The sequence below is a fragment of the Topomyia yanbarensis genome, chromosome 2, assembly GCF_030247195.1.
Source record: "Topomyia yanbarensis strain Yona2022 chromosome 2, ASM3024719v1, whole genome shotgun sequence".
Lineage (NCBI taxonomy): Eukaryota > Metazoa > Arthropoda > Insecta > Diptera > Culicidae > Topomyia > Topomyia yanbarensis.
In genome coordinates this window covers 417,774,561-417,794,540 of record NC_080671.1, presented here as the reverse complement: position 1 = coordinate 417,794,540, position 19,980 = coordinate 417,774,561, and the positions used below count along the sequence as shown (strand labels likewise).

General features: G+C 36.9%; 1 protein-coding gene across 3 annotated transcripts in view; it reads right to left on the bottom strand.

Moving 5' to 3' along the window:
- LOC131685200 (nicotinamidase) overlaps nucleotides 1–19,980 on the bottom strand; it is a 181,188-nt gene that overhangs the window by 116,624 nt on the left and 44,584 nt on the right. For 2 of the 3 annotated variants that reach the window (XM_058968750.1, XM_058968749.1), the window contains exon 2: nucleotides 10,907–10,989. In XM_058968750.1, coding sequence (XP_058824733.1) covers nucleotides 10,907–10,989 — 83 coding nt within the window. Of the gene's footprint in view, nucleotides 1–10,906; nucleotides 10,990–11,142; nucleotides 11,260–19,980 lie in introns of those variants that run through there. The other variant, XM_058968751.1, reaches the window with a different exon arrangement.

Here is a 19,980-nt window from a genome sequence, read left to right as displayed (position 1 = left end):
CACCCAACCACTTCTTGACGCTGTTTACGTGTCTATACACAACACCCAGTCTTTTTTGTAGTAATTGACTTTACTTCATGATACGAATGGATGACACATAACCACCTTTGAATCGCTAGAATTCGTCATATTTTCTGGTGATCAAATATTGTATTTTTTATTTATGTATAAAATTTCTTCTCTCCACATTCGCAAACTGCTCGAATTATTTTAATTTTTAAACGAGCACTCATGAGAGAGCATTCAACAATGAGTGGTTTCGCATCTAAAATCTCTATGCGATTTTTTCATGATATTAACAATGACGGCACTCATATGGTAATGGTATACTAACACCACTATTAAATCAGTGGTACATATTTGAAACAAGCACTTTCTGTAAGATTGTCCCGGGTTGGGCATCAAAATACGTAAATTCCCACGGAATTAAGGAATTGATCGTAAAAGAATCGTGTGTTCTGTTCAAACCATTAGCGGATTTGTAGAAGTTTGGAGTCGTTCCGAGAACTCCACTGGAGATGTCGAAACACCTCTGCTGGCGCACATACCCTACTATCTGGAGCATATTTCTATACCCCGTCATAGACGATCGTCCTAACGCTAATGATGTGACATCAAGAACGCGTCAGAAAATGTTGATTGACACCCTTCGATGCAAGTTTTACCGTACCAACAAGTAGCGCGGGTGACGTCATATAAACTGTCGAATACGAATTGCAAATTGCCATAGCTTAATTCAAAATATGTAACAAATTATACACAACTTCTCTTGCAGGAATGGTTTTTGATAAAAAATTAAAAGATTTTTTGAAACTGTCATCATTAACCTTGTTGTTAGAAGAATTTAGATCCCGAATGGGGGCGAGCATGGCGTAGTTGGTAAATTGATTGCCTTGTATGCAGCTCATCTGGGTTCGATTCCCAACATAAAGTTGACGATTTTTCTGAAAGAAAGATTTCTAACCCAAAAAAACTAATGACCCTAAGGTTAAAGCCTTTATAACCGAAACAAAAAAGAATGAATTCTGAAACTATTCTCCTAAACACCCTGAACCCATTTCTGAGGCACGGTGACGGTGGATTTCATTTCAAGTATTCCTTTGCTGCCGCCAATCATCAAGGCAGCACACGTCCTGACTGAACTTTATACGGTTCGCTTGTACCCCATCAAGAGAAGCAAAAAATCAAAAATATCACTACTGTTGGGTAATATGTACAGCAATTCACAGTCAATTCCGGTTCACCAGATCGCAGGGGGCGGGTGGGGCAGCAGTGTATTTTTCTTTTTTCATACATTCGCTAACTTTTATTCCCGACCCGACGTTTTAGAGCTGCACCCGATCAGATTAAGGTCACGAACAAAGCTTAAACGACTGGGGAGCGGTAGCGGAAAAATCTGAACTTTGCCGTATATTCACATACACACACACATGAACAGAAGGGCAGTAAAAAGTCAATTCCTGCTTTTATCGGCTATAAATTGTATGCAGTTGCCTGAAGCGGTTCTGGTACATGGTTGGGCAGGTAGTAACCATCACCCTTCCCATGCATGTACGTATATACCAACGGCAGTGCATATCCGGTGTGGATTTATTGAACTATACGATGTGCTACGTGCCAGATTGACAAAAGCTTTATGGTACCATATGAATCCGGATGGATGAAGCTTGCCGGTAACGATGATTAATTCCGGAACTGTGCGTACCATCCGTTCCAGCGATCGCAACCTATATGTCAGTGCCATCGGGACATTTTTAACAGACAGTACGGAATTTTAAAATGGTAAAGAGAGAAAAATTTGGTTAGTTTTATTTATTGACAAATATTATATACAATACGAGCTTAATATAACTGACAAGCTGCTCGCTTCGCCAGATACTGTTTAGGGCAACTCCTTATATGATAAATAGATGCACGTGAGGAACAACCAACAAAATTGGGAGAAGACGCTCACTAGATGAACGCACATCTCAAAAACAATTTCAATCCTGAATGCATAGCACGCGCACTATCGGTACGAAAAGAAGCGATATTTGTATATGTTGAAATCTATACCTACTGCATTTTATGTAGTACAGGGCACGCATTTTACTAGCTATGGTACACATTGCCGGTGACATAATAAAGCAAGTGCACCGCGTAGCATATCAAGGAGCAACAAACTTCCAAGCTCTCGCGTTCATTTGCTGGCGGGTAAAACTCATTACAGTGCGGGGAGGCGCGACGCGTAATTTTACAGCTTCTGTTTGCGTTGTCGTACCTCCGCTCTTCTACACTAAACACCGGGGTGGATTGGAATAAATCGGAACACCAGACCGTGAATTCGAATCCTTGCATACTGTGGTGTAAACATAACATGAGAACATGTAGTTGGAAAATTGCTGCTGATCATTATTTTTTGAGTATTTATTATGTATATTGCTGGATATTGATGTGGGATTCATGTTTTTATGGTGTTCTTATGTCAGAAAATATTTTAGTGACACCTCACTACTCAATGCAATAAACAACAATTACAACTTTTCTCGATATATTTTACCGAAATAAAACATTAATTTGGCAAAACTGTGAAAATCGCTAGTTTCCAGTAACTTGTGCGAGTGATTCCGGTTGAAGTTTTCATAAAAGCGAATGCTTAAATATATTGATTGCAGTTATATTTTCAAAATCCGATTGAAGCATTATTGCACGAAAAGCTTATTTTTTGGATCACTATAGTGTACCTTCGCATCTCGTACAGACCAGAACCTAAAACGCACACCGCTTACTAACAGCAAAACAAACGAACAAATACAACTCGCTCTCCTGTGTTCCTTATACACTAAGTCGCATTGCCTCTCTACTTTAAACAAGCTCGCATTAGACGTACAGTGCGCGGAGTGGAATTGTTGATAAAGGTGAAAATGAAGCTTAAACTTACGGAAGTGTTCCATATGCAACTTCACCATACTCGCAATGTGGTTCAATAGCGACACGGCGTCGAATATGACAACATAAAATCCCGGTATACATGGACGACGATGTTACTGAAGTATATGATTTAGCATTTAGGTATTTAGAGAAACGGAATCTGTTGCCAGACTAGGAGCTAGACACACTAGGGCTAGTTATCTGCCAAAACCACTAAGGCTGCTACTAACTACCATTCAGAACAAACACTATATGTGGAGTAAAATTACGTGATTTATGATATTCAATGTCATGTTAAATTAAAATCAAATGTAAAACTAAGTCGTGCCTGATGCTCGTCTATGTCAAGAGACGTAAATTTACACGATTTTTTCTAGGTGTGTATGAACATTAATGCAAAATTAAATTCCACTATAAATAAACACGACTTGTCGTGCTTTCTTCAACGAATTTTATTAAAATTTTAGACGTTAATTGAAAATTACAGTTTCAATGAACGAAAAACCAAAATTAAGTCCACGATGTCAGAAAATTTTATTAGTCCGTTACTGGACTAAGTGTCTGTTTGAATAAAGGGGACACTTGGGATTTCTGGTATCTCTGGAAGTGGTGGGTACTCCTTGTTTGAATTAAAATTTCCAAATCCGGGAGCAGATTTCATCGGGTTTAAGGCAGCACTTTCGTTGGATTTATTAGATGATGTTGGCGCACTCTCAGAGGAGGACATATTGGGACCCTTGTGAGATAGTCTAGGGGAAGCTAGATTTTTCCACTTTCTGGACTCCCCCGGGATACCGAAAGATGTTCCCTCTTGAGGATCATCAGATTCTTGCCCAACACGAGATAAACGAGCAAAGGGATTTTCGGACAAAACGGATGGCGAAGCATTCTTTAGCATTTCTGCATAAGAGCGCCTCGAACGTTCCTGGAGGGAGCGCTTAATTTTATCCCCGTGCTGCTTGTACGCAGGGCATGATTTAAAAGCATGCGAAGGGCCCCCGCAGCAAATACACTTTTCAGTTTCTTTGCCGCAAGAGTCATCTTCATGCTCTCCCTCGCACTTGCCGCATCGTTTCTTATGTCCACAATAGGTGGCTGTATGGCCCAACTGCTTGCAATTGCTGCAGCTCATGACCCGCGGTACAAACAGGCGAACTTTGTCAAGGAGGATGTAGTTGGGAAGACAAGACCCGGCGAAGGTCACCCGAAGCGAGCCTGATAGAGAGTAGGTAGTCTTACCTCCCTCGGCGTTTGCGGTGTACAATTGTTTGCATTCCAAGATCTTATTCTGTTGAAGTGAGGGCTCCTTAAAGCAGCCAACCCCGTACTCCAACAGTTCTTCGCATTTCCAGCCCGGTTCGGACACAACTCCATCGATTTCTACGGCCATAGCAGGTACGTATGCCTTAAATTCCGGCTTAGAGCGCTCACAGCAAGCAATCTCGTTTGCCTGGCCGAGATCATTCACCAGGACACGTATCTTGTTTGCCCGGACACGTGTTATCTGAGTTACGGCCGGGTAGTTAGCAGTCAGATCCCGGGAAAATGTTGATATATTAACCGGTTTCTCTCCGGTCCGAAAATATACCTCCCATGGCCCAGAGAAATCTTGTGGGTACTGCTTTATACAGGGAGCAATACGAGTGTTAGGGGGATCAGGGACTTCCATGATAACATCAGATGATATTTCGCCCTCTGTCATTTAAGCACGAAGGCTGAGCGTTGTATAAACGGGAATATACAGATGTATTTTTTTATTAAATTACAGTAGAGATGAGGAAGGGTAAGAAAAAAAGCACACGAAGGGAATGAAAAAGCAAATAAAACTTATCTGTAGTAACCGGCATCAGCAGAACACCAGCAGAACGGCTGTAAAGAACACACAAAGGCTGACCTTTACTCACTGAAATTAACATACCGAACACCACTGTGAAGTAAATCGGTCTTCTCCATTCAAAGGCTCGAAAACAACTGGTAGACAATTTCACCATGTTAGACTTAGCGTGCTGATTATGTTTCAGACCATCAATTAAGCAGAAGCGTTGTTTCGCGAAACGAAATATATCGTTGGATGTGGAAAGTCAGTACCTCTGTATATTGGCGATGACACAAACGGGGTACGAATACACGAATTAGCAATTGGCAATAGACGAATTTCGCGCCACCTTGAACAAATGTTGGCAGCACCCTCTCAGATTTTAATAAAACTTTCTGTACATGAAAATTTTGTCACAAAAAGCCACTTTGCATACTTTGTTTTTTTTTTCCAAAAATGATCTAGACTGTCTTTTGGAAAGGGTCAAACTTTTTTAACCAATTTATTTTCAAATGGATATAATCTAAAAATGACAAATCCTACAACAAAAAAATGTTGCAGGAGTGATTTCACAGTCAAATTTTTGAATAAAAATATTGAAAAAATTCTTCATCGACTCCTACACTGAAAAAATCGATTTTAAAAATTTAAAGTCTATTTACAAAAAAAATTGATTTTATTTGGATGAAATTTTGTTCTAAGATAGGTAAATATGTTCCCTTCCTTCCGTCAAAAATTCAAGTTGGGCACTTTTAAGGAAAAAAAGTTATTTGAAAAAAACTTTTTTTTGTACAAACTGATTTTTTTTCAGTGTATTTTTGACGGAAACTAAACCAATGAAAGCCATAGTCATCTCAGAAACCAATTTCTCAACTGCTAGTTGCCTGATACATGCAAAAAGTATCAGTAACACATTTGGTATATATTCATAACAAACTTGAATGAAGACTGGAAGACTGAAAGACTGAAAGACTGAAAGACTGAAAGACTGAAAGACTGAAAGACTGAAAGACTGAAAGACTGAAAGACTGAAAGACTGAAAGACTGAAAGACTGAAAGACTGAAAGATTGAAAGACTGAAAGATTGAAAGACTGAAAGACTGAAAGACTGAAAGACTGAAAGACTGGAAGACGGGAAAGCTGGAAGAATGGAAGATTGGAAGACAAGAAGACTGGAAGACAGGAAGACTGCAGTTCAGTTGTTCATCTCAAAAATGATAAATTTTATGAAACAATTGACAGACGTTTCTAAAATTTATTTTATGTCTGATGGAACAGCAGCACAATACAAAAATAAGAAAGACCTCGCAGGCTTGTGTAAATTCCAGTCAAAGTACGAATTAACCCATTCATGCCCATGTTGTTTGTGGACAACAATGTTTTTAAACAGCTATAACTTTTGATTGAGGCCAGATTTCCTCACAAAAACAGATAAGGCTAATTAATGTGACTATTGCCTTTCATTTGAATTATAGCATTTACATGGATCATCTCTAGAAGCGAAGTTATTGCAATTAGTTTAATTGTATTCCGATGGAGCAGTGCTGCCAGGGACAGTTTGCGTTGACATCGAAAAATGATTTTTTCATATATCTTCGTTATGGTGCAATATTATTGAAAACTGATAAAACTTATCAATTGAGACTGTCTTTGGCTACGTTTTCCATGCAATTGGACTATTGTAAATATTCTAGGAGAATTGTATTGAGCATTGGAAGGTAAAAATTGAGCAGCTTCTAGCACTGCAAGGGAAGCACCTATCTTTATGAAAATAGACTTTTCGTGTTTCTTGATCTCACCGTTTTCAAGGAAAAATTGTTTTGAAACCCTACATGCACTAGAAAAAAGTTGGGCATGAAAGGGTTAAGCGCAGAATGGCATTTTTTGCAATATCCCATGGAAAAGGACCCTGTGATGCCATTGGTGACACTATCGAGCGAATGGCAAAAAGAACCAGTCTTATTCGCGACTATGGAAATACCATAACAACTGCCCGAGAGTTATATAACTAAGCAGTTGAACAAACTTATAAAAATATCATAAAATCAAATTTCTGCTACATATTCACTGAACAGTATAACAAAATGTTAGAAAACTCGAAGAACTATAAAATAACGCCCAAACAATATCTGGCACTCAGAAATTCCACAGTTTTATGCATATTCCTGGTAGCAAAGTAGAGGCGAAAAGATAGTCTAATTCAGAAGATGAACCAAAAAATTTTCCTTGTATAGAAATAATACAAAATAGCATACATGAAGATTGTTTTAAGACAAATGTTAAATATAAAACTAAATAAATAATTATGTAAAACTCAATACATAAGGTTGTGGTGGTTATGTCTTTCCCTGACCCTTCCTCACAACTAAACAAGAAAATAAAAAAGTATTATTGGAATAATAATGGCCAAATTGCCAAGTTGCCAAATTAGACAATATCTTCTCACAAACTGAGTTTTATTGAATTCTGAGATGATTATGACTTTCATTGGTTAAGTTTTCGACAAAAATACGCTGAAAAAAATCAGTTTGGAGAAGGAAAAGTTTTTTTCAAATAACTTTTTTTTCTTAAAGGTGCCCAACTTGAATTTTTGACGGTAGGTAGGGAACATATTTACCTATCCTGGAACGAAATTTCATCCAAATCAGATATGGGGTTTTTTGTAAATCGACTTTAAATTTTTAAAATCGATTCTTCTTTTTCAGTGTAGGAGTCAGTGAAGAATTTTTCCAATATTTTTATTCAAAAATTTGACTAATTTTGTAAAAATGACTCCTACAGCATTTTTTTGTAGGATTTGTCATTTTAAGGCAATAGCCATTTGAAAAAAAAAATGATAAAAAAGATTGACCCTTTTCTAAAGATAGTCTAGATCATTTTTGGAAAAACAAAGTTTGCAATGTGGCTTTTTGTGACAAAGTTTTCATATACAGAAAATTTCATTAAAATCTGAGAGGGTGCTGCCAACTCTGAATACGATTTAGCGCGAAATTCGTCAATATGAGTCAACCGGAGACAACTCACGAGTTTACCATGGCTGAAGAGGTACTAACTCATGCTGAACTCGAGGGCTTAGATTTAAAAAGGCCCGGATGTAATACAAGCACTAAGGCCCGATACGGCTCTCGACGGCCCTGTTTATTAGTTCTGAATTTTCGACCAAAACATCGGTCGGTGGCCCATGATGCGGTGTAGCAATTTATTAAAAACATTTTTCTACGATTTCGGAATATTTGGTCCATTAGGCAATACGAAAAGCATCTCACAACTTTACTAATCGGAGCCGGATTTCAATTCAGCACTCAAATGTTCACCATTAATAACCAATAACATAAAATATTTTGAAGTTTTTATTATTTCCAATACTACTTAAAGGCTATTTATATAATTGATAATAACAAAAAAATGAAATGGCCATAAAAACCGATCCTGACCTGCTAGACAAACGGAGAACTTCATTTTCCATAATTTTCCTTCTACTTTCAAATATTAATGTCGTTAATCGTACTGAATTTTTGTCTCAACTCTACGCATTATCAAAAAATACATTTTCGGTAAATATTAAATTGAATGCAATTTTTCGGTGAGCAAGTTTACATTAAACTGTGCTTTCTATTGGAAGAAGTGTCCCTAATCTGTAACTCTTAAAAAATTAGCATTAAATTGATCCCAACTAACAAATTGACAAATGACTGATCAGGATTAATAAAATTAATAAAATGAAGCAACTGAACAAAATGTATGAATTGGAAAGAAATAATCACATATATAAGAATAAAAAATGAAAAAATACTAACTTTAACAAAATCAATAAATTGAACAAATTTAAAATAATGTTTCAAATAAAAAGAAATATATTAATAAAACAACAGCAATGAACAGAACAATTAAAATGAAAAAGATGAAATAAATAAAGTGAATAGAATAAATGAAATAAACAAAATAAATGGAATTGAAAAAATGAGTAAAAAGAAGAAAAATATAAAACAGAATAAAATGATTTAAATAATTAAAATGAAAAACTAAACAGTATTCAAAAAGCTATAAAATTAAACGAATAAATTAATTTGTGTCAATAATTTGGTTCACTGAAAAAAATCGTCAAATTATTACAATGAAGAAACTGAATAAAATGCATGAACTGGAAAAAATTACTAAAATGGGTCCGTTTCCCCCAACAGTGAAAAAAATAAGCTAAATAAATTAATAAAACACAACGCATTCAAAAAGAATTGGCATTTGTAAAAGTTAGCAGCTAGTTGAAAGATTTTGTTTGAACCGAGTTCAAAGAAAGAAAAGACGAGCGTTTCGATCCTGAAAAGACTTTGCACGATCGGAACAGATGATCGTAAGTACACAGAGAGAATTCATACAGGCGAAAATATGAATTATATGGTGATTACCTTTCATTTGAACAGCTGAAAAACCAATTGTACAACAACAGATCCGACAACAAAACAACAATTATCGGTAAAATTTACACCACAATGTTATACAGTAATTTTCACATCGATAAAATTTTAGAATCCTTGAAAAAGGTCCCAAAGGGTACCAAAACGTCGGATGAAGATAAAATAGTTTGTTTTTGCTTAAAAATTAGACTGCAAAGCCATACACTTAATCTATAAATAAATTATGTGCAGAAAATAAGTTAATAAATAAAATGCATGATATGAATAAACTGATCAGAATGTTATTTCATTAATGAAAATTCATGATTAAAATTAAATGGTCATAAATTTAAAATAAGTCAAATAGTTAAAATGAATACAATAAATAAAGCGAATAAAATCCATGAAATGAAGAAACTGAAAAAAATGAGTGTATAAAATGAAATTGAAAATCAAATAAATTTCAATAAAGTAAATGAATAAAACTAATTTACGAATTTGAGAACCATCGTTTCAGAAAGTTCTGGAATGTTTGTAGAAATCCCATTTGAAAATGACTAATTACAATTACACTAATGCATTTTCTAGTTTTCCATTCTTTATTTTTACCTTTTCGTTTTTAAATTAGTTAGAGATAATAGGTTATCTATTCAATTCCTGATACAATATGTCTGTTTTCAGAAATCTTAGAAAACACGAATCTTCTCTTTATTATTTTCATCGCTAGTACCGCACAGAGAAAAATAAAACAACACAAAGAATAGGTTCTTTTTTATTTAAATTTAGGTACGTGCTATAAAATTTCTGGATTGTTTAAACTAGTTACAAAATGGGTTTTGATTGTGCGAATGACCCGAACAAAACAAGACATGGAGCAGGTATAGTTGGTGCCTATTTCAGTTTAGAACATTACATTAAGAGGGCCTCATCACGTGAAATAAGTAAAAACCAGTGAACACTTTTTTCATGGTAAATGTTCACTCCCGTTTCTAACTTGCCCCAGTGTATTTTACTTAACTCAGGTTCTATTCAGCAAAGACGTCAAAAACAATGGCGCCGTGAACTAGTTGATTTTTTCTCAAAAACCAACTGTGTGACTCTCCTCTCCATCAAAAAAGAATGTGCTTTACTCCATGATACTCAACATAATTTACGGGTCGATGGTGGATATGTGGGAAGGGATGCGTATTTAATGTATGTACACAAAGATGGCACCCGGCTGCTGTATATTATGATGAATGCTTTACTTTTTATGTGTCGTAAATTTGCTGTGCTTTCGGAAAATGAGCGGTTGCGTGGCTAGGATTGTTATGAAAACCATATACAAATTAATCGTACTCTTCACACTACAAAGCACTTTGTGTTAAGTTACATCCCTCCAGAAATCTGTCAATCAAATTCGACTTTGACACATATCATACAATAATTTTCAAGTTGCACTATTACTAACACCACTTCATCATATCGCTACCGCGCCACGCCACGTGACTACGATAGAATTAATTACCATCAGGGCGAGAGCTTACATTCTATGCAGCCTTTCCGTTGTTCCATCAACCTAACCAGTCCAAACTGGAAGCAATATAAGGCAATGTTTGTTTTGTGCGTTTAAGGACGTGACAGCAACTTAGTACCACTTTAACCGCCTGCCGTAAAATGGAATCGCTCGGTTGACGATGGTTTTTGTTGTAATTAATTACACAACACCGAGTATTTCCGCCTGATGGAAAATTAGTCGAGTTTGTCCTCGACGGCAGTAAACACATGTAGAAAAGTAAATCTCACTTACCCATCCTTGTCGAACGCGGTGAAGCAGGCATCCATGGCCAGTGAAGAATTCGTCATAAAGTCTCCGCTGGAGAAATCCGACGGCTAGATGGACGGATACAACCGGACAGCGATAGAGCACAGTTTACACCAACCACACAAATACAGCCAGCAGCCGCAGGTCACCGGAAATAAAGAAAATAATAGAAAGAGAAACACTATTCACATTACTAATTCACGATTCGGAATCGGATTTACAGTGGAGCACTTTCAGAAGCGGACAATCAAGCCCGTCAAAAGCTGGAACCCACGCACTGGACCGATCGCGGTCGACCAGGCACTTGCACTCGTAGCCCCGCGGAAGCAAAATGGCATGAACAAGTCTCCGTGAGATGTTCATCGACCACGACCACGACCACGACGGGTTTATCGAAATAACACCCGATTTCTATGGTGACCGGATAAACAAGTCATGTGCTGGGTTTCCCCTCGCCGCGCTCGTCAGCACACGGTTCCGATGGGACCGACTGGCACCGGGAGGTGTGCATTTGGACAGTTTTACCCCACCATTCTGACGTGGTGGGAAATATTTTGGCTAGGGAATGTTTTGTAATCGCAAGGGGACAATGACTTTTTGGGGAGATTTTTTATTAGGCGCATGCCGAAATAATATTAATTGGAGTTCATTATGATTATGATTGCTATGAGACAGATAACCTGGACAAAAAAAGAGCGTGAAGGTTGGAAATGTAATGTAACATAATCAAGTAGGGGAACATGGGGAGACTTGACCAAGCGCAAAATTCTATTTTCGGCTATGGCGTCTCCTATTCGATTCTTATTTTTTTTTCAAAAATATTTTTATACTTGTTTCGATCCCTTAAGGTAATTTTGAAAGTTTGGAGTAAAAAATCCTTTCCTTGCAGAAAATATTACGTGATTAATAAATTTGTAATTTTTTATCAAACTTTGTATGGACATATCTACTCGACTACTAATTACTATTAAAGGACTAATATACCCTCTTAATCCTTGTGAAGCAGTGAAATGATTTTACATAAACTGGAACATTGGAATAGTTATTACTAGAATTCGCATGAAATTGAACGCAATAACTAATGTTGGGGAGACTTGACCAAGATTTTATGGGGAGACTTGACCAAGTGGCGATCAGCTGAAGAAAAATACAAAATTCCTAATATTTATTATGCTTTGGTACCTACTGTTAATGTTAATCACGCCATAAAAAAATCCCACCCCAAACATAAGTCTTTATATTTTAAAATTTGTAAGCAAAGTTAGCAATAGTGGGACTGATTTCGTGACCTGTGAACATGCAATGCAAGCAGTACAGTTAATCCTTAAAAAGAAATGCATTTAAAAAAATCAAAATTTATCAAATGCAACTCTTTTATATTTTTTACTGCTACCTAAGGATCTCGACAATAGGGAAAAAATAAGTACAGTATGTTTTATGTCATTATTTTTTGTTATGATTTTTCAAAATTCTCTTGGTCAAGTCTCCCCACGCCTTGGTCAAGTCTCCCCGCAATGGGGAGACTTGACCAGAAAAAACGATCACAGAAAAACTTTTGTAACTTTTCAAAAATTAAATTAAAAATTCTGCAAAAAATTATGAAGACGCGCAATAACTTTGCGCATTATATCTGAATGATTTTTGAGGGATTGAAGGCTTTTTTAGAGATTTATGCAGTTTTAGCTGAAAACCTGGTCAAGTCTCCCCATGTTCCCCTACACTGGAACGAACCTAACCTAAGTTCGTATTTCGGATTTTATTTATTTATTTATACTGGTCTTCGATTTTATCGTACAGACAGCTCCTTAATTAATAATAATTCTATGTTTAAAGGTAGTCTTAGTAATGTTAAAATCATACTTGATTTACCTCGTAAGAAAAATTCTCTGCATATTCTAATTTAAATTCTTTTCATAAAAAAAATTCACTGAAATGAGTGATTGTATAACTTAAAACTACAGCTGGGTAGAGCTAGGTAACCTATATTCACACATATTTTATCTAAGAACTCACTGGACTAAAGTCCTCAATGTATAGCTACTGCGCTATGGGCCCAAACCCGCATTTAGGAAGTTGCAAATATTTCGGAATTGTTTAGATGTTTCTTTATTACATTGTAGAGCTTACCCAATCAGAAGGTCATAACAAGAAAACTATCAAATTAATATCTCCCGTAGATATTTGTTATATTTTATGTAATATTAACTAGTAACCAGGACTACGGTTGTCCGGATTAGGGCACTGAAATCTTGATCTGATTTATAAAATAAGTGAGGATAAGTTATTCAAATTTATTCACAACAGGTGGTGCTCTCAAATGTAGCTAACATAATAAATAATTAACGTGTTTGAGTTTAACTCCTCGATGCCGACATTGCCATTGCCATCCCTTGTAACAATTTATTTTTATAGCCACTCATAAAACATAGATTGCACTTTTTACGTGCTATGAAACTTCAACTGTTACTTGTGATTATTCTTCAAAATCTTCGCTCACTGGAGCAGGGGCCTCGAAACAGCCATCCCCGTACTTCGGTAGATCCATGCATGACAAACTCGAATTGCTAACCACACCGTCGATCTCAACTTTATGAGCGCCATATAGACGTGGTAGTTCTTCGTAAATGACTTGTGACCAGCAGGGCCGCCGAGAGGGGGGGGGGTGTTTCCCCCCGGGCCCGGAGGTTTGAAGGGGGCCCGGATTTTTAACAGAAGCTAAAATTTTGGCAAATACTTTTTCGACAGAAATTTATTTGAAAATGCAATTAAAAATTCAATATCTTGTGTATGAGGTAACTAGAATAAAATTCTAAACTACTGCATATTTGATATCAACTATGTTTATACCAACCTAATTCTCGCATCGAAACAAGATCAGGCCCGAGCGGGCATGGCGGAATTTGTACATTGCATGTCATGCACACAGCTCACCTGGGTTCGAATCCCAACCCCGCACACAGGAATAGAGATTTGTTATAGGAAAATTCCTAACCTGAATGAAGAAGCGAATGACCTTAAGGTTAAAATGTCTATAATCCAAACAAAAATATGATCAGTGTTGTAAGGGTTAAACAATTAAATGGTTTAATTAGAAGTCATGAGGTTGTCTTCAAATTTCGCCAATTTGAAATCGATTTTTTTGATTTATTGAATTTCCAATCTTCGAAAGCGCTGGATTAGTATCGAAAGTAATTATTAGAAAAAAAAACCCTGCTTAGGGTTGCCACTCCGGTTTTTGGAGACGAATTCCGCGTCTTCGTTCAGGTAAATCCGAATTCGCCCGGAATGGATTATTTTACAATTTTACGTTGCCCTTTTCTTTACCAGGAATCGCCCAGCACCCAGTCCTCATAAACATCATCCTCGGGTTGCAGGCCCTAATTGTTAAGGAGGACCCCTCTTGGCGTTGACAAATATTATTTTAAAGGTGCCACTTGGGTTTACTTTACTTTTATCAACGTTTTCATTATAACAGTAAATTGCGTACACAACAAGCCCCTTTCGTGACGAGTATACTGTTATTAGTTTTGTTTTGAATTTTATACGTCTTGTAGCATGAAGAGAAGATCTCTCAGTTTACAATCCTGCTTTCTTTATTTTTTTCCTATTGTTTCATATTTTAATACCATGCTTTTTTATTTGTATCTTTTGTCATTTCATCTAATTTTTAGAATTTGTATATTTACTACATTTATTCTTGTCATAGCCTTTTTCTATTTCCTTTTTTTTCATATTTTTTGCATTTCCAAAAGCAATTTTACTTACTCAAATTCATTCCAATTTGTCTTATTGTTTAATTTTTTACCTTTCTCATATTTTCTTCCTTATTTTCTAGTTTTTAGCTTTCCGTTTATTGTAGTTTTATTTTTTCCCATTGTTCATTTAATACAATTTTATTTATTTTTTATACCTTTTTCTTAAGATTTAATTCGTTATTGTTATTTCTTCATGTTTTCCATTTAAACTATTTTGAAAGTACTTTTCTGTTGGCCATTTTCCTATACGTTAGCATTGATTTTTTTTATTTTCCCAAAAAAACATTTGATTTATCTTTTCTTGACACTATGCGCACTTTTTCTTAATTTTGCATTTAGTTCGTTGTTTGAATTTATTTAAAATTTCATTTCTAGTGCTTTTTCTGTTCTTTAAATAATATCCATTTTGTTCATTTTTTTCGTGTTAATATCTTCATTTTTGTGTTCCTATAGTATACCATGTTGGCTTTTTTCTACTATTTTTTGTTTTCCATTTTGTCTGTTTGCTCCGTTTTTGTTCAATACTTCCAATTTTCTCTACTTTTTCGTCTTTTCATCATTTAAATTTTCCAGTTTTTCAAAATTTTCTGGTTCGTCTATTTTTTTAAATTTCTCTATGGTTATTTTATTCTTGTCTTTTATATATAGGTACTCCTCTAGTTTTATGCATTCTTAACGTTATATTTATTTTTTCTATTTCTTGTTTTTAATGTTAAATAAATTTTATTATTCTTGATTTATCGAGTTTTTTAGTTTAATGCATTTTTTATACTAATATTTGTATTCTTTTTAGTAGTTTTTTTTCATTTTCATCGATTCTAATTTTTTTTTCCTAATTTTCTATCGATTTTTCATTATTTTCATCATTTGTTCAATAATGTTCGACTTTTTTAATCTTCGCAATATGTTTTTCTAGTTTCATGTTTTCCTTTATCAATTTTTTATAGGTTTTGTATGGTTTTTCTCTATTAAACATTTTTTGACAATTGACATTTGTTTATGTGGTTGATTTTGTTGTTTTTAGCTTTTTTGTACATTCTTTTAATATTTAGTTTTCCTATTGTTTTTTTATCTTTTGCCGTTGATCGCCGTTTGGATATTTTTAGTTTTTGTAGTTACAACATCTTTAATCTTGTCATTTCCTTTCTTTTATAAATACTATTACAAAAATGGCGCTTTTCAAAGTCTCCAAAACTGTCGAAGAGGTATTTAAAACTCCCAAAGTATAAAAAACTCCACGTTTTTTCCTTCATTGGCACTACAAACAACAAGAGCAAATCCAATGGATTTCAAACATTGATTTTTTTTGTACTCAGGCAATACACAGTGGTGGGGGCCCGTACGTTGGACCCCCCGGGCCCGTATTTTCTCTCTGCGGCCCTGGTGACCAGTAATGTGGCATCCGGCGGGTTAAAGTATGTCAACCAAGAATTGATGCACTGGGTTCCTGTTCCCATGTCTTATGGTTATGTCTAGAGTAGCACAAATTAATCTTCAGCATAAACGTACAGCAACTATGAATCTATCCCGCCTTGTGCAGGAAGGAAAAGCTTCCATAGCTTTGGTTCAAGAACCAAAGCAAACTTCTATGTAGGAAAGCTACTTAACCCCGTCTTCGCAGCTGTCAACAAAAATGGCATGACAAATCCACGTGAAATGCCTCGTGCATGTATACTTGCGAATAGTGCTATTTATTCTTGTCTTATATCCGACCTCACAATTCGCGATATTTGTGCAGTCACGGCAAATATAACTGTTGACAACATAAACAAGAAATGCGTCTATTGTTCGGCATATTTGCCGCATAATGAACCATCACCTTCTCATGATTTCAAAAGGGTTGTATCATACTGTGGCAGAAATGGGTTTCCTCTCATAATTCGCAGTGAAGCAAATGCCTACCACATAATTTGGGGCACCTCAGATATCAATTTGAGAATACAATACTTAAGTAGTACAAATCTGCACATTCTTAATGCAGCAAACCACCCAACATTTGCACGAGCTGGTAGAGAAGATGTGTTAGATAAAACTCTCTGCTCTGATGGTATAACGCATGAGGTGGCTCGTACCAAATGAGCTCGAACCGTCGTTATCTGATCATAAGTACATCGTCTTCGATCATTTAAACGTATCACTAGATATCGTCACATATCGTAATCCCAAATCTACGAACTGGAATCTCTACGAAGAGGGCTTGGCGACTAGGTTTCATGGATATCTTCCGACGATTGAATCTCCAAGTGACTTGGATGAGGTCGTGGATAAAACAAGCTCATTCATAGTAGTAGCATACCAAGAGGCTTGTCTGCTTCGAGTTACGTGTGCTTCTAGAGGAACACCTTGGTGGAATTCCGAACTTGCTCGACCCAAAAAGTTATGTCGATGAGCTTGATATTGCAGACGCAGGGAAGGGTCGGATGCATTTAAATTGGCTCGCAAAGCATACAGAAATGCCCTTCGATCATCTGAGCGCAGATGTTGGAAAAGTCTCTGCACAAATGTCTCAAGTCTGAACGAGACTGGTGGATGCTTTCGAAATCGACAGACTTTCTTGTCAGTTCAATTAGAACTGCTAATGGTGGATACTCGTCTGACGAAGATGTAGTTCTCAACTGTCTTTTTGACACACACTTTCCAGGCTATACGGAGCCATCACTGACGAATGTCCCTGAGTTCTGTTCAGGTAGTTCTGATTCTTGGGCATTTGCTCATAGAATTGTGACAACCGAATCGATCAAAAGGGCGATTGAAAGTTTTGCCCCGTATAAGTCTCCGGGAAATGATGGAATCTTTGCAGTTTTACTACAAAAAGGATATGAACACTTCAAGCATATTTTGAAAAAGGTTTTTACTTGTAGTTTTGCAACACGATACATTCCATTAGCGTGGCGAGAAATCACTGTAAAATTCATTCCCAAAGGTGGCCGTGTCACTTATGAGGAGGCTAAGAGCTTTAGACCGATCAGTCTGACCTCCTTCCTTCTCAAATCAGTGGTATGTTTAATCGACCACTACATTCCGGATGTTAACTTGGGCGAGCACTCGTTGCATGCGATGCAACATGCATATCAGCGGAGGGAAGTCTACTACCACCCTGTTACACAATGTTATCTAAAACATTGAAAAAGCTTTTTCACAAAAGCAATTAAGTTTAGGAGTTTTTCTCGATATTGAAGGTGCTTTTGACAACGTGTCTTTCGAAACTATTTTGGAAGCGAGTACATTCACATATCACGAACTGGATACACGTAATGCTTAGCAACCGACATCTGTGTTCATCATTAAGTAGAGGCACTCTTGAACACTACATGTGTTTCTGAAACAAGAAGCACTTTCTTGTGCATACCGTCTTAAGGTTACTTGGCTCTGGAACAGTAACCCAATAGATCGTGCCTCTAACCACACAAGACTGTGGCCCCAAATGATTACTTTGGATGAGTATACACTTGCTGGATGGAGCGACAACTTGAAGAATACGTAGTTTGTTATACTGACGGTTCTTTGTTGGAGGGCTGAGCCGGTGCTGGTGTCTATTGTCTCATTCGCTTGGTAGATACTGTACCGTATTCCAAGCAGAAATCTTTGCGATTCTGTGTGGCGTACAATCATCACTTCAACAGGGAATTTGCGGTAGAAGAACATATCTTTTGCTCTGACAGTCAGGCTGCCCTGAAAGCACTTAGTTCGGCAGATTGGAGATCCAAATTAGTAATCGCATATCGAACTCAAATCGAAGAACTTAGGATTTCCTATCTACCTTCTATGGGTACCCGGTCATTCCGGTATTACTGGAAATTAATGGGCGGATGAATTGGCTAAAGCAGGCGCTGCGACTGACTTCGTTGGTCCAGAACCAGTTCTACCACTGTTGATAAGTTGGATAATACACAAGATTCGCTCTTGGGCGGCATCCGAACATGCCAACCATTGGCGTAGCTTGCAAGCTTGCGTTCAGAGACTTTTCTACCGGATGTGAGTCGGAAAATGTCAAAGAATTTGTTGCATTTTTCCAAACACAACTACAGTATTCTAGTAAGGACACTGACTGGACATTGCAAACTCAATTATCACATGGCTACTATTCAGCGCACTGAGTATTATTCATGGGATCTTTGTGAATCCGATTATGGAACACCATATCATTTGATGCGCAGCTGTCCTGTAGTGATGCAATTACGTATTCGGATTTTTGGGTCTCCATACATAGATGAACCTATGTACAGAGAGCTGAAACTGAAGGATATGCTATTGTTCCTGTTCCAGTGTGGTAAAGAGCTATAGTTTTAGCCGTATTTGAATGACAATATCTCTTCGGGGGTGTTGTCGTTCTGTTATCTCAATATCCCCTCGGGGGTGTTGATATATCCGCTCCATGCTTAAATAAAAATTCCAAATCCCTCCGGGGGTTGGAAGTTTTATTACTGCTATTGTTATCTGGACTACCATCGTCTATGGCTTTCAATGGTAACACAGCTACCACATCTCGAGACATATGTGCACTTTTTTCAGAAAAAATCGCTAATGTATTCACAGATGAGGCACTAACCATTAAGCAAATCGAACTCGCTGCTAGCAAAGCTCCACTTGTAGGCCAAGCTTTGGGTGCTATCGATGTCGACGTAACGATAATTACCAGAGCTTCCTCTCGGCTTAAGTCATCTTTCAATCCGGGACCCGACGGGTTCCCCTCTGTTGTCCTGAAAAGGCATATTGAAGCTTTGATTACTCCGCTTCTTCACATCTTTCGACCAAGTATTGCTAGAGGAGTTTTTCCATCTTACTGGAAATACGCGAACATGTTCCCAGTCTCCCAAATCTCCGATCAACATGGGGAACGTGCCATTTGAGCCAGATGCTACTGACTCCTGATTGCTTCCATTTGGTTCCATGTTCTCTATACAGCAAAACTATGTAAGGTTTGCACGCTTATAACTATTACTTGATGGATTTTAATCATTCGTACATCTCACAACAGCTTCTGTAGTTATTTCTAAAGCACGGGCGGACTCAGCTGGGTTTGTGACTACCGGAAAGCGGATGTTACTTGGCGATTTTGCTGGGCGAGGAAACAGTTATGTTAGAGCAGTTTTACTTTTGATTTGTTTTCAAACGGTTGCGAGATAATCTATAGCAGCGGTTCTCAACCTTTTTCGTACCACGGACCCCTTAGAAATTGCCCTGGGTTACTGCGGACCCCCACGGATAAACATCGATTTTGTATGCTATCAATACGTTATTTTCGGTTTGTTAGGAAACAAGACTTGAAATTCTAATCCGCACTCGGAAAATATATTTTTCTTC